This window comes from Notolabrus celidotus, chromosome 3 (assembly GCF_009762535.1).
Source record: "Notolabrus celidotus isolate fNotCel1 chromosome 3, fNotCel1.pri, whole genome shotgun sequence".
NCBI lineage: Eukaryota > Metazoa > Chordata > Actinopteri > Labriformes > Labridae > Notolabrus > Notolabrus celidotus.
In genome coordinates, this window is record NC_048274.1 from 36,697,928 (window position 1) to 36,712,806 (window position 14,879).

Below are 14,879 nucleotides of genomic sequence, written 5' to 3' on the forward strand. Positions count from 1 at the left end.
TCTCTCTGCGCCTTTGATGTTGTAGGTAACAGCTTCCGACCCAGATAAGGATGCTGATCAGGAGGCTCTGCGTTACTCTCTGCATGGCCAGGGAGCAGAGAGTGAATTCATTATTGATGAGGTCACAGGAAAGATCTACGCCCAGCGGACACTGGACCGCGAGGAGCGAGCCGTGTGGCGTTTTGTTGTCTTGGCCACAGATGAAGGCGGCGAAGGTCTCACGGGCTTCACAGACGTCATCATCAACGTGTGGGACATTAATGACAACGCGCCCATCTTCACCTGCGCCCCCAGCTGCCATGGAGATGTGGCTGAAAACTCTATGGTGGGGACGTCTGTGATGGAGATGACAGCCACCGACCTGGACGACTCAGCGGTGGGGCAGAACGCAGTGCTCTCCTACAGGATTCTGGGTAGTTTAGACGCCACTAATCTTGAGGTGGGGGGTCTGCCTACCTTCTCAGAGATGTTCACCATCAATCCCACCACGGGGACCATCACTGTCGCCATGGGAGGCCTGGACAGAGAGCAGGTGGAGTCTTACCTGCTGGTGGTGGAGGCCAGAGATGGGGGAGGGATGACAGGAACTGGAACTGCTACCATTAATATAAAGGATGTAAACGACCACGCTCCAAGATTCACTGATCACACCTGTCTGGCGAGGATCTCTGAGAATGCAGAGCCCAATGCTCAGGTGGGATCTTAAATTTTCTTATACATTTTCACTGTACTTCAAAAAAACAGAAAAACATGTGTTGGTGGATGTTGATGATTCACTTTAGCATTTAAACCTGAATGGATCCCTACTGTCTACCTCTTAGCAGTAATTTCAGACACACACTAGTCACTGTTTTTGGGTCTCTACCTCTGATTTTGATTCTTCAGATATGATGGATCTTTCAGATTTTAATGATCATCAAGAATGAAAACATCTTGACTAGCTGATGATACTTCAGGGCTCTTTCTCTGCTCACTTATCATAATTAACTGTGTTATGCAAACATACACAGACACATCATCTCCTTTTTTTAAACAAACAAACAAAAAAGAAACAAGAGCTCTCCACCCTGCCTCAGCTGGAATTAATTACCCCCTCACCTGGAGTTCAGAAAGACCGAATCATGACTGAATACAATATAGTAATCATAATTAACCTTCTCAAGAGGCTTTATCAACACAGACATATTGTGAAAGAGGTAGGTAAATAAAGTAAACATCCTCTTTCTACCTTCTTAGTCAGAGCTGTGCAGCCACAGTAATAGCGTACGTGCAGTCTCCTTTTCTTCCTGAGTGGATTTATTTTTACTGCCCTCTTTACTATGTGTATTAACCTCTCTGTTAAAAATACACAGCCTTAATGTGCCATATTAATGGTTTCTCTATGAAAAATAAAACATTAAATGTCAGCTTTGTGATTTAAACAACTGCTAAAAGAGTATTTTGAAAGATAACGTCACAATAACATCTTTCTGATGTTGCTTTTCTTTGGTTTTGATTGCCATTGTGTTGTTTGATTTCCTGACATTCTGTTGTAGATTTAACTTGTTTCATCCATTTCAATTCTGTATTAGCTGTAAGTTTCTAAAGTCCTCCTTATGTTTTGTCTTGTGTTTCCTGTGTTATTTTGTAGTTCTTGATCCCTGTGTGTAGAGCTGGGCGATATTGAAAATTATGTTATCACGATAAAAATGTTCATATCAGTCAATGATAATTATTAGGATAAATATCAAATCATTATTTCATTTAAATGCAAAGGCAGATGTTTGGTCCTGAGTGAAAGTTGAACAAACCAGACGGTTTGTTAGCTTGTATCTGGATTTACTTTTCTGATAAGCTTCTTGAATCCATCATTTCTGACATAAGTAAGTAAGATGTGTTTTTTTTTTTTCAGTGCCGCTGTCGCTCATTTCAGCTGTGTTTACATGCCACTCTAAATGCCTTTAAGCCCCGCCCACCTCTCAACCTGAGACATGATTGGCTGTTCAGATGTTGGGTGGCAATTAGTGTTTAAGGCTCATTAGCGCCCCTCCCTTTCTAGTGTTTGGGGGGTGTAATTACATGTTTAAATATATCAAACTTTTATTGAACATTTCTTATATTTATATTGAGAAACATTATACCTTGATAATTATTTTCATAGACTTATCACCCAGCTCTACTGTGTGTCTGGTTCAGTTTAACTTCCTGCCCTTGTGTTTTGCCCTTGTCTTTGATTGCACTCATTAGTTTCACCTGTGTCCACACCTGTTGCTCGTTACTCTGTGTGTATTTAGTTTCTCTGTTGTCCCTCTCCTGTGTTAGTTCAATGCATGTTAAATCTGTCCCTGTATTGTTCCTTGTGGCTTCCCCTGTGGTTTTTTGGACTTTTTTGTTATCAGTAAGTTTTAAACCTTTTTGTTTCCCTTCATTGTGACACTTTCACTCTTTAAAAAGACATTTTATCAAAGTGTGTTTTATGACAGCTTGATGTTATAACTGTATTTTTTTGGGGATAAAAACAGATTGAAATCAAGTCTTAGATGTTGAAGTCCTGGTCAGTGCTCACTGGTTTATATCTGGCTCTCAGGTTCTGGAGTTGGCTGCAGAGGACAGAGACACTGGAGAAAACGCTCAGCTAACCTTTAGCGTTGTTGCTGGAGACCAAGAGCAGAAGTTCTACATGGTCAGTCACAAGCAGGAGCAGCGTGGCACCCTGAGGCTCAAGAAACGCCTGGACTTTGAACGACACAGCGAGCAGAGGTTCAATCTCACACTGAAGGTACGTGGGAGTTGTTCAAATCCCCCACACAGTACCTGCATGTCTCTCATTTGTGGGATTTTATTTCACGTTTGTGAAGTGGCCTTTAGTAAGTAAGGGTTTGAAGCATGTATGAATAGGTTAAAGACTCTTGTTCAAGGGTAAATTGCTCTGATGTGATTGAGGTGTCCAAATATATAAAGCTTTTTTTTTTTTGCAGGCATTCAGAGTTTTGGTTCGTTCCTCCCCAACACGTCCCTGGAGAGTTAGAAAATTGCTGAAAGAAATGTAAAAATGGAAGAGGTTTTAGGAAATTTCATAAGCAGTGATCTCAGAGTTATTTGTTTTTCTTCAGCACTGCCTCAAACCAACCTGTCAGCCCGTCTGTCAAAAGCTAAGACAAAGACTCTCAAGCTGAAGAAGAAGCTATAAAGCCATCAAACAGAAGGTGCCATATGTCAGTGAGAGACTGCGACTTTAGAGCGCCACTAGGCCACTTTTTAAACTTGCCTTGTGTGTGGTGCTGAGAGGAGGCTGTTTGAAAACAACCATGAATTATACAAGATGTTTCAAAATTAGGGCTGCACGGTGGAGCAGTGGTTGTTTTCGTCCGGGACAGAGGCTTCTCTGTGTGAAGTTTGCATATTCTCCCGGTGCATGCCTCGGTTCTCTCCGTCTGCTCCCTCCCACAGTCCAAAGACATTCTCTGTGATCCGGCGACTCTAAATTGCTCTTAGGTTTGAGTGTGTTTGGTTGTTTGTCTGGGAGTGTCAGTCCTGTGATTGGCCAGCGACTTGTCTGGTGTCGCCTGTTGCTCAGTGACATCAACGACAAATGGGATGAGAGGTATATAGTGGATGAATGAATAGATTTCTAATAAACAGATGCAGCACACACGTACATACCAATGTGTGTGTGGTGTTCAAAGTTGTTAGTAAGCTATTACCACTGCCACTATCAAAAAGTTCCTGAGTGTCTCACTGAGTCACTCTTATAGATGTACACATTATTGTTATTATGGCAGTGTGAGAGTTGACATAGGAAGCATGTCTTCATCAACATACCTCACAATCAGTGCGTTTAGTCCCTCTTGTCTTACAGATTGTAGAGCTGGTGGTGATTTCAAATCAAGCCATGGCTGTTTGGATGGAGTCACTCCTCCTTGATCTGCTGAGATAACGTGAGCTGCATCTGGGTCACACGCATTTGGAGCGCTGGGCTCTCTGGCAGCCAGCTTAGTAGACATGTGTTGTTTGGTTTGGTGCTTCATGGGGTTAGATTCATATTCCTTCCTGCACCCAGACTACAGCTCGTCTCTATATTATTGTTTGCTGCACAACATGTTCTTTCTCCCAAGGATGCTGCCGTGCTGAAGTAGACGTAACCTCGCTCTCTGAGTCGTATGGTTAATCTTAATTAGTTGTTATTTGACCCAAAGTAAAGAGTCCTTTTAGAATTCTATAATTGAACTGTGTTGTTGAATTTAAACAGTAGAGTTTCACTAATGCATTTCTTGCGTCACTGGTGGTGTGATGTTTTATTCTTGAGCGTTTAAAGAAAGTGTAAACTTTAGATTAGAATATTTCAGGGGATTGATCAATACTGTTTTTTTTAGTTGCTGTTACTTTTCTTAGTCTCCATGGGGAAAGCCCTGACAAGAGGTACTTATGTGCACCAATACTTCTGCTGTGAGTCTCATCATTATGAAAACAAGGTTTCAGAAACACCAGGAGGGCATTACAACAGATTTGGCTCAAACATCTGATTGAATGAAATAATTAGACTTTGGAGGTCAAAGATCAGAGATCAGTGTGATCTCTCAAGAAGTGTTTAGGGGTATAACTAAGCAGCAACCTCCGGTCTCCGCTTGAGGCTGGCTGCAGAAACACAGGAAACCACATACACACCCATTCAAAGGCTTGGCTATACGTAGCTAATTTCTCTATCAGCACGCACTATACGTGGGGTTAATTTTATTTTTTTCTGACGTGACAGTTCAGAAGACATTAAGATTCTGAGTTTTTGCCCAAATAAGGACATGACTGACTTGATTGACAGGCAGGAACCATAGCAGTTGACTAGGAGGCTCAAACCCCACCTCTTTACCTCACACTAAGGGTGCATCTCAAAGCTCTAAACTGCAGTCTCCTCGCTCCTCACTCGAACCAGAAGTACTTACTGACGCGCCATTTTAACTTGCGTCCCAAAGCTCTAAACGCTGCTGGAGGAGAGAGGAGAGAGGAGAGAGGAGAGAGGAGCGAGGAGCGAGGAGACTGATCCGAGGAGGGATAATCGAGGAAACATGAGAGCAGACTTTGCGGAAGTCTTTTCTCTGACAGACACGCCCCCTTATCGAATATCACTCACTGATTGGATGCTGCAGCAGCTCGAACTTAACCGAAACTTCACATCAGCTGAGTTTAATAACAGAGAAAAAACGGACCTTAAAACAGTCATTAAGGGTGCCCTGAAACAGATCATAAACATCCGTCGGTTTCTAAACAGTCTGTATGTGATGAGCTTAGATGGAAAAGTGTTTGATGTGAATTTTAAACACAAACTACTGAACGCAAATCATCAATTCAATATAACAGAGGATGGATTCTGTTATATCTGATTGTTTTTGTCAGATTCACTGTCTAATGAAATAGAGTAATAGAGTCCAATATCATAGATAGAATATATATCAATGATCAGTTATTCCTCCTGTTAGTTTCACAGTTTGTTCTCGTTTTCTTCATGAAGAGAAGTCTGACAGTAAAGTTTGTCTGTTAGTAAAAACACTTGTTATATTTCCTGTCAGGTTAATAAAGTTTCATATGAGGCTGATCATTAATGAACACAGGGTTTGAAAAGAGTTGCATGGTTTCTATTTTCCCTTTAAAGTAATAAATAATTTAATAATGAGGCATTTTACCGGTGAATCGATCTGTGATGCTTCAGGACAGAATAAACAGAGAGCAGATTCTCTTCTTCATGTGCAAGTGTGTGTTAAACATGTAAACACAGAGACAGAGCTCTGTTACTGTTTATATTAATCAGTTATTACAGTGAACATGTGTGCAGACACAAACAGCTGTTAAAGCCGTCATCACAAACCGACGTCGCTTCACGTGATGCTCCGGAGGAGAGGACGTCTCATTTCTCTAAATATAAATCTCCTCGTTCCTCTCTCCTCTGGTTTCATTTCCTCGCATCTCTGGTGGGCGGGACTAAGACGCGAGGAAGAGACGCGAGGATGGACGTTTAGAGCTTTGAGAAGCACCCTATGTTTGGTTGAGTTCAGCATTTCCAATATGGCTCCCGCCAACGATTGGCTTCAAAGCAGCGCTCAGGAACAGATGGGTAACATCACAGATACGACGTCCATTATTTATACAGTCTATGAATATAACTCAGGAATTATTGTGACACACTTTCACATGTCTCATTGGATGAAAGATGGGGACCAACACGTTTAACACTAAAAGGTCAAAGGTCACCTTCACTGTGACATTATAATGTCATGAATATTGTTGTTATACCTTTCCCATTCCTGTGAATGCATCTTCTTTTGACAGCAGGGGGGCATTTCTTTGACTTGTATGTTTTTTGTAAAGAGCATAAGGGATTAGATAGTGATTTTATTTTATTTTTTCCTTGCTGCACTCATCCTTTGCTAAATTGTTTCACTGACATAAAATTATCTACTGATAACTGCATGCTCTGCAAAGAACCACTGAGACATTTTATAGATTTAATACACTCTATTGCCTCCTCAGGTAAAGTTGTCTTGGACTCAAGGAGGATAACTTTTGAGATTTTCATCACAAAATGTCTTCATTACTTTTTCAGAATGGTGTTTCATTCAAAAATATGCTTTTTGCAGTTCAGTCGTGACAGATATTGGAAGCAGAGTATTTTATTAACTTGAGACAATCATGAAGTTCTGCATCACTTCTTACTGAATAGTAAAACGCCTTGGACTCAAGAGGCGTGCCCTTTGTACTTTAAGTTACTTCAGTTTGTAAATGACTGAAGTGATCGTGTCCAGCTTTATGAAGGTACTGACAGGAATGCTTATTTTTTTTATGCTTTCATTTTGTTTTACCTCTTGAGTTTCTTCTAGCTCTGAAAGAACTGTGGACCATGATTAATATAGTCAGTCGTGACTTGAGACAGAAATTTAAAAAAGCACTCACATTCACTGTTGGATAGTGTTTCCTGTCAGGTATTATGTTAGTATGATTGATGTTTTTAAATCTATGCGATGTAATCATGTGAATGTTTCAAACCTGGATTTTGTTGTACTTGTTTCGCGTGTGAGACTGATGTGGTTCTTGTTTTTAGGTTGAAGACCTGGATTTCTCCAGCCTGCTGCACTGTGTGGTGGAGGTGGAGGACTACAATGACCATGCTCCTGTCTTCATCCCACACTTCCTGTCTCTGGCCCCACTTCCCGAGGACATCACTGTGGGAACCAGCGTGGCACGCTTGGTGGCGAGTGACTCTGATTCAGGCCAGAACCGTGAGATCACCTACGGCCTATCAGAGGACTCGGATCCTGAGGGGCTGTTCACCATCGACCAGTCCGGACTGCTCTCTGTAGCCCGACCTCTGGATCGAGAGAGGGTATCGCAGCATCACCTGGTTGTCATAGCAACGGATCACGGGGCTCCACCTCTGACGGGCAGCGCTACAGTCCAGCTGCCTCTCTTGGATGTAAATGACAACGGACCTGAGTTTGAGGCCATGTACGCCCCTGTAGTCTTTGAGAATGTGGCTGGACCACAGGTAGGTTCATGAGACTTCATGCATACAAAGTGGACATAGCTGACTTGATGCTAACTGTTTATGACTGTTTGAAAGCCTGAAAGAGGCTGTCATTGCTTTTGTCTCCGATTTCAATTTTGGATTTGAAGTTACCATATTTGGAAGAAAGGGTGGATATCTGTCGTTGCAGTTTTATGGCATAACCGCAGGTTTATCTCTCTTTGCAGATTTTACGTAACATTGTAGATTGTAGGCTGAGGTCTGTTTGCAGTTGGCTCGTACTCTTCACCAATCAGTGACATATTAGCAGGCTTTGGTGTTTACAGGAAAGAAGGTCCAGAGCAGAGCAATCTGTTGCAACGACACCCTGACTCTCGTTACAGATGATTTCTTTAGATGATTTATTTGTTTCTAGGATCAGATATCTGCATACAAATGCAGCTAGTAATCTGCTCAAGATCAAAAATGTATATTTGACTAAGAAATCTGCTTGTCAAAAAAGCCAATTGGCGCCTAGATCACTTGTTTCACTGGAGTGCGTCAGAAATGATAGACAGGGCGTTCCAAAAGACAGATGGAGTGGTGAGCCAGTGGAGAAAAGTAGCCAGCTAGAGGGACAGGGCCCATTTTGATGCCAAGTTTTTTTGTACACTGATTATTTTTATTATTATTGATTATTTTATGTTATATTATATCCAAACATATTATTTAGTTATTGCAATAGAGAATTAAGCCTCTTATCAGCACCAATTCTAGCCTGTCGACATAAGGAAGGGCTGGTAAAAGAAAATAACATAAGCCACCGTGGACTGTAGGTAGCCCTGGGGATGGTTTACACAGTATGGAGTTCATTAAGACATAGTAAGGCAAAAGTAACAAGAGTGGGATCTGGAGGGTCCTCCCCCAGGAAATGTTGTGCGTCCAACTCTTAATTCGATTTGATGAATGTGTATGCAAAAATGGCTTGAAGGAGATTCAGTAAGAAAACACAAAATAGTTTAATAATACTGGAAAGAAAATTATCCTCCTGCAAGAGTTTCACATTCTGGCAAGAATCTGATGTCCCTGTTAACGGTGACAGAGTGACAGGTGTCTCACATGAACAATTCTCCTCATGTTGAAGAGGTATCGATTGATCCACTGTCGGAGGAGAGGAACACCACCACAGCATCTATGTATAAACCAGTAAAGAGCCAAGCTGTCGGTTTTAATAATGTTTATGCTGCTATGGAACAAAACACGATGGTAGTTTGTGAGACATAAAGAAGAGTAAATCTTTGAGAATAAGCAACCCCATGCTGTTTGCATCCCAGCAGATGATTTCTGATTTGTAGAGGTGATTTATTGATTTGATTTATTTGACATTGAAGCTCATGCACATCTGTGTGTGGCGTAATGGGAGCACTTTTTAATGCTTACTTTGCAGCCATCACGTTGCTGTCAACACTGTTTTCTGGTGTTTTTCTCAATCAACCAGTGATGACAGTGTTCCCTCTCTGTAAAAGAACAAGCATGGCATTATACTTCACAAACATCTATCAGACACCAGCGTTTATTTTTGAATGCCTGGAAGGTTGTCCATGGTTCTTGGAGCTTCAGATGATAGCTTTCTTGTTGCCTTTCTTATGCCTTTACCCTGATTTTGAAATTAAAAGGCTAACTCCACTTCCTGGTAGTCTCGTAGTCTATGGCTTGATCTTAAGGTAGCAAACAGATTCATGCACTACAGTTTTTGTATATATTTTTTTCACAACCCTTCATGTCCCCTCTTTTCGTTTAGGTAGTAAGAATGAACCTAACGTCGACCCTCCTCCGAGCTGTGGACCGGGACTCTTCCGAGAACGGCCCGCCCTTTCACTTCACTGTTCCCTCTGAGTATCGCCACAGCAATGACTTCTACCTCCAGGACAACCTCAATGGCACAGCGACACTCACAGCTCTGAGGACGTTTGACCGAGAGCGCCAGAAGGAGTTCCTTATTCCTATTATTATGAGCGACAGTGGCCGACCAGCCAAAACTGTGACCAGCACGCTGACAGTGACCATCGGGGACCAGAACGATCACGCACATGTGGCAGGGGAGAAGAAAATCTTCATCAATAGTCACAGAGGTGAGAGGGTCATCTCCATCTTCAGGATATCCTGTTCAGAGATTAAGAAACTCATGAAGCTCTGATCCTCACAGTTCAATTAAGTGATAATTAATTAGCTGTTATTAAAATACACAATCACCTGTTTCACAGTCACAACATATGCATTGTCCATATAACTGTACAACCACACTAAATTGGACATGCTTCTGTGTTGCCTTGTAAAGGTGAGAGAAATTAGACTTTCCTGGATTTGTACATGCAGTCAGTAACATCTCAGACATGTATCTGGCTGGACGTAAATATGCAGCTCACAAACAAGTCACAGAGATCTGAGAGCCGTCAAGACGGATATTGGCAGCAGACTATTTCCTAAACCAGAGACGATCAATGAGTTCTGCATCCTTTCTCACCAAATAATAAAAGACCTTCACACAACTGTCAGATACAATACACTTTTATTTTTTACATCAAAGCTTTTACTTATAATTAACTTGAAAAGTTGAATTATTTTATCTGTTCTTTACATAAAGAATCAGGAGTGCCAACAATTTTTGTCAGAGTAACTTTTCTGGCAAAGACAAACAGCAGGCTGAAAACCAGCATGTCAAGGTCTGCCTTTAAAGTTTGAAGGGTACTGTCAGAATAATTCCCTCATGGTTCTCAAAGTTTGGAGTTGAAGAGGAGATAGTTTGAGCAAAAACAGCCATCTATACATGACTGTAATCATCATGCATGCAAACAGCATTCCAGCCTTTTAATTATCATATATATTTTATTCATAGCTGATGTCAGTTTCATGGTTTGTCATGATGTGCAAGGCTCTTCTACTCAACACATATGTTATACTTCATTTAACACTTCAAAGGCAGCACACTCATATGCACTGACATGAAGAAGTACATGCACAGAGGCAATTCTTTTTTGTAATACCTTTGCTCTTTGCTGAAAACACGTATGTTTAAAGTCAATCTTCATTTAAAATGTTTAACTGTTGATCTGTTCTCTATCCTCAGGCCGGATGCCGACTACAGTGCTTGGAAAGGTTTACTCTCCTGACCCTGACGACTGGGACAACAAGACATACGTCTTTGAGGGACATGTGCCAAGGTAAATAAAATGACACTTTATATCTACACACTGGATTTATTTTAATGATGATGTTTGAAACAATGAAGGAAAGCTGCTGCATTTAAGATCTGTTAATGTAAACACGAATCCGTTATTCGTCCAATACATCCTAAAGACAAAACTATAACACCTGATTATAATAAAAACAGTGCTCCTTATTTATTCCTGTCAGTGTTAGTGGTTGGTTGGTATTGGATGTTCCTTAAAGGTGACATATCATGCAAAATTGACTTTTTAATGGTTCTCTACCTGAAATATGTTTCCCTTGCTTGTCTACAAACCCCCCGAAAATGAAAAAGATCCATTCTGCCCCTGTTCTGATTTCTCCACCTTTCTGTAAATGTGTGCTGAAACAAGCCGTTTCAGTTCTCAGTGTTTTTGTTACGTCACACATCATCCGGTCTGTAACTGAAGTCAGAGCTCGGAGCTTGTTCAGCCCATAGACTGTATAAAATACAACTCAACCCCTCCTCCATTTTTCATTACTTGCACACGTGTGCTAACAAAGAGCTTAGGAGGGAGGCATGCTAGTTGTAGGCTGTCTTAATAAACACAAAGGTCGGTTTTACTCCCCACGTCTGCAGATTTGAAGATCTAGTGGATGATTTTTATTTTTCATGGAAAAGTACTAGCGCTAGTTAGCATAGCCACATAGCTACATGTTTGTAGCTGTGTACCAAGACCCACGTCGACATACTGACAAATAAAACAACAAGAAACACTAAATCTGTGACCAATGGTTCAGAAAGGTCCTGCTGCAGGCGCCTCTCCGTCAGGATCAGATTCTGGATCAGATTCAGAGGGTTGAAGTAGCGTGATCTCTGAGCAGCCGTGTATATTCAGCCAACATGTAAACATTACATCAACGTGCTGGAGAGCTGAGGCCACATCCACTTCCTAAGGGGGCGTGGTCAGAGAGCTCATTCTCATTTAAAGGCACAGATACAGAAAACAGCCTGTTCTGAGCAGGGCTGAAAAAGAGGGGTTTACAGGCAGACCAAAATCTGATTTCAAAGTGGGTTTTTTTTAGCATAAACTTTAAAGACATGTTTTGGGGACCTCTTAGACCAATATATATTGATGAAAAAGAGCATAATATGTCACCTTTTAAAGCTGATTCAAATACTACATGTTTAAGTTTATGCTTGAAATGTTCAGATTCTATCCAGATAGATTCATTATTGTTTGTCAGTGAAGCATTAGATATACTCAGTGAAAGTTACCTTTGAGTGCATTTCAGTTTTACCAGCATTCACAGTCGAGGTGTGTTATTCTAGGGAAGTGTTGTTTCAAAGAGCTCCAGAAGAGAGCTTCCTCCTAGGCTGGTCCTCACAAACTGCTTATTATCCATCTACCTCTCTTCACACTTCTTTAGTGACGGAATTATTGTTGTCAACTGGTGTTAGACTTAGCTCATGGACATTAAGTACACAGTTTGGTGTGAGCAGGTAAGTTTACAGGCAATGTCATACTTCCAGGGACCGATTGAACGTATACTTGTTTTCTATTGACTTGTACTTTTTCTATCACATCGTATTGATAGGTGCTTGGATGTGATGATAAATTCAGTAAACACAACGAAAGGGGCTTGAAAGAGCCCTCTGTGTTCTGTCATTCTCTGCTGCAATAGTTTTGCTGTTTCTTTTTTTAACACTCTTTTTTTTTTTTTTTCCTATAACATCATTTCCCCATCGATATTTCCCTCTTAGGTTGATTTCTAGTTCTTGCTGCTCTGTTTTTGGTCTGGGATTTCTTGCTATTGTGTGCAGAGTTTTCAGTCTTTTGCAGAATACACCTTCTTTGTTACTATCACCTGCCTAAAGCGGCAATGAAAACATACTTTTCATTTTCACACACTCACACAGAGACATCCACAGAGCACAAGTCCCAGAGGTCTTCAACTTCTGAACTAGTCTCAGCATGACAAACCTTTCCCCCTCCTCTTTAAGGTCACACTGAACATAGTACTGGTATTATCATTTCATGTCAGGTTTCATCTCTAGTTGATTTAGACTACATCCAAACGTACTATCTATGCGTCCTTTTGCCACGTTATAAGGATAAAGAACAGCAAGGCTTCCTTCCAAATGTAACCAAATTAGGACTGGTGAGGGACTTCTGGGTTTAGAAGAAAAAAATAAAAAACAACGCTACCTTGGGACTTTCACCCAAAGAATGTTAACAATATCCTACTTTTAGTTCCTGACCCTTCAACAGAGGGTTTCCCCTTTAAGAAAACACAGGTAAGCCCACAAATGAATACAAAGGCATGATTGTATGAAAATATAAAAACATTCTTTATTTTATCTGCAGAATTTTTTTTTTAAAACACAACAATCTTTATTAATTGAATTCAGCAATACGTTAAACTGTTATTGGGCAGAATCTCATTCAGACTGTTACTGAGCAGAATCTTATTCAACACTGTTAATAAGCAAACCCTTCAATAACAGAACAAAACTAAGCTGTAACATAAACTAAAGGCAAAAAGAAACACTGTTGTAACTAAACAAAAGTGGCCATGCCCTGGTTTTGTATGTTGTCCACAGTAAGAAAAAAACTAGAGTTTTCAAAAATCTCCACCTTGGAAGGCATTTTTGAAAACTTGGTTTAGGTGTAGATGTAAAGTCAAAACAGAGAGAAAACATTTTTTCAATAATATCCACATATGTGTAGACAGGTCATTGGACTGAAGTTGAGCAAATAACTTTGTCTGGTCATCTCATCACTGCTGCACTGAGTTTGAACAAACTAAAGCCTGTTACAGCTCAGTCTGTTTTCTTCATTTTTCTTTTGTTTGATTTTGAGATCTGTAAACAAATCTTTGTTGGCCAGGCCGTAGTTCTCCTTCAAGTCTTCATATATTTTCAGAGCTTGAGCTGATCATGTTTGGTGTTTTAGGGCATTAGTAACTGTATCTGATGTGTTGTTGAATCTGAGAAAGGTAGCACAGAAATAAGATTTGTATGTTGACCTAGCACATGAACCTGAACGTCAAGTAGTTAAAGGGCAAAGGTTCTTTGAACTTTGAAGTAGCCATGGACAATCTAGGATAATATTGGTAGCTTTATTTGAGATATATTTTCCAGTAAGTCCTAAAATGTACGGCTCAGTACAATACATAACGTACACACAGTGGCAACGGCAGGGATTTTTTTTTTTTAAGCTCAAATCAATGTGGGAATTTCAATGTAAATACATACACCCTCCAGCTACAACATGATGTACAGCTAGCTGTAGGTGTAACAGACAAACTGACAAGGCATGCACACCTGAGTGATGCTGTGACATGGAACAGAATGAAGCTCGACAGCCACTGATCTCTGGACAGTGACAGACGTTGAATATCAATGTGGATACCAATTGACAGATATGCTGTTAAAGTCAGATCAGTGTAAGAATTACTGCAACACTTCACTACATATGTGGAACGAACCGCTGGACCAGGTTAGCGGTAGAGCTCAAAGGTAAATAAAAATGGAACGAGCCGGCTCATTCTTATCGGTGATAGTCTTCATTGTTCCATGATGGGGGTACGGTGGGACTATTAAAGCTGTAGCCCAACCAGACCCTACCCTGCGTATCTCTACACAGTATGTTGTAAAATGAGTTAATACAGCCCTTGTCTCTACAAGTGCTTTATCATTTTATTTGACTAGGTGCTGCCTTGGATTTCCTCTGTAATTAAACTTGAATGAGCTCATTTACTGTACAAGGGGAGCATGGAGAGAAGGACCGAGTTAAATTGCCTCCCCGCATGTCTTTGTGCCTATTAGTCAGTCTAATTTTCCCCCTCTCCTCCCTCTCCCTTATGTATTGTCTCTGCTCACTTCTATTATGTTCAGCTGAGGTGAATTGGTTCACAGCAGAAAACTGAGTAAACACTAAAACAAAGAGGAAACACAGAGTGAGACACGCAGTTCAACAGGATCAAAAGAATTTGAATCACTTTGTTTTCATCTTGGACGTTTGGAACCAGTCCTTTTGAGTAACCAAATAGAAGAAAGGATCTTTAATCTTAGTATGCCCATACATCACACAGCTAACATAGACACACCTGTTTCACTTCTCAGTTTGTTTGGCAAGTATTTATACCATGTCAGCTGTAAGAGCTTGCACTGACTTATGTGTTATGCCAAAATGCCACCACAGTCCAACAGAAAGAAACA

The 14,879-nt window shown here is 40.8% G+C and overlaps 1 protein-coding gene across 1 annotated transcript in view; it reads left to right on the forward strand.

The window, feature by feature from the left end:
* si:ch211-186j3.6 (neural-cadherin) overlaps positions 1-14,879 on the forward strand; it is a 351,776-nt gene that overhangs the window by 150,615 nt on the left and 186,282 nt on the right. Inside the window, exons 19-23 of the mRNA XM_034679695.1 lie at positions 26-694; positions 2,567-2,758; positions 7,067-7,510; positions 9,270-9,600; positions 10,596-10,689. Of these exons, the coding sequence (XP_034535586.1) occupies positions 26-694; positions 2,567-2,758; positions 7,067-7,510; positions 9,270-9,600; positions 10,596-10,689 (1,730 nt within the window). The remainder of the gene's footprint in view (positions 1-25; positions 695-2,566; positions 2,759-7,066; positions 7,511-9,269; positions 9,601-10,595; positions 10,690-14,879) is intronic.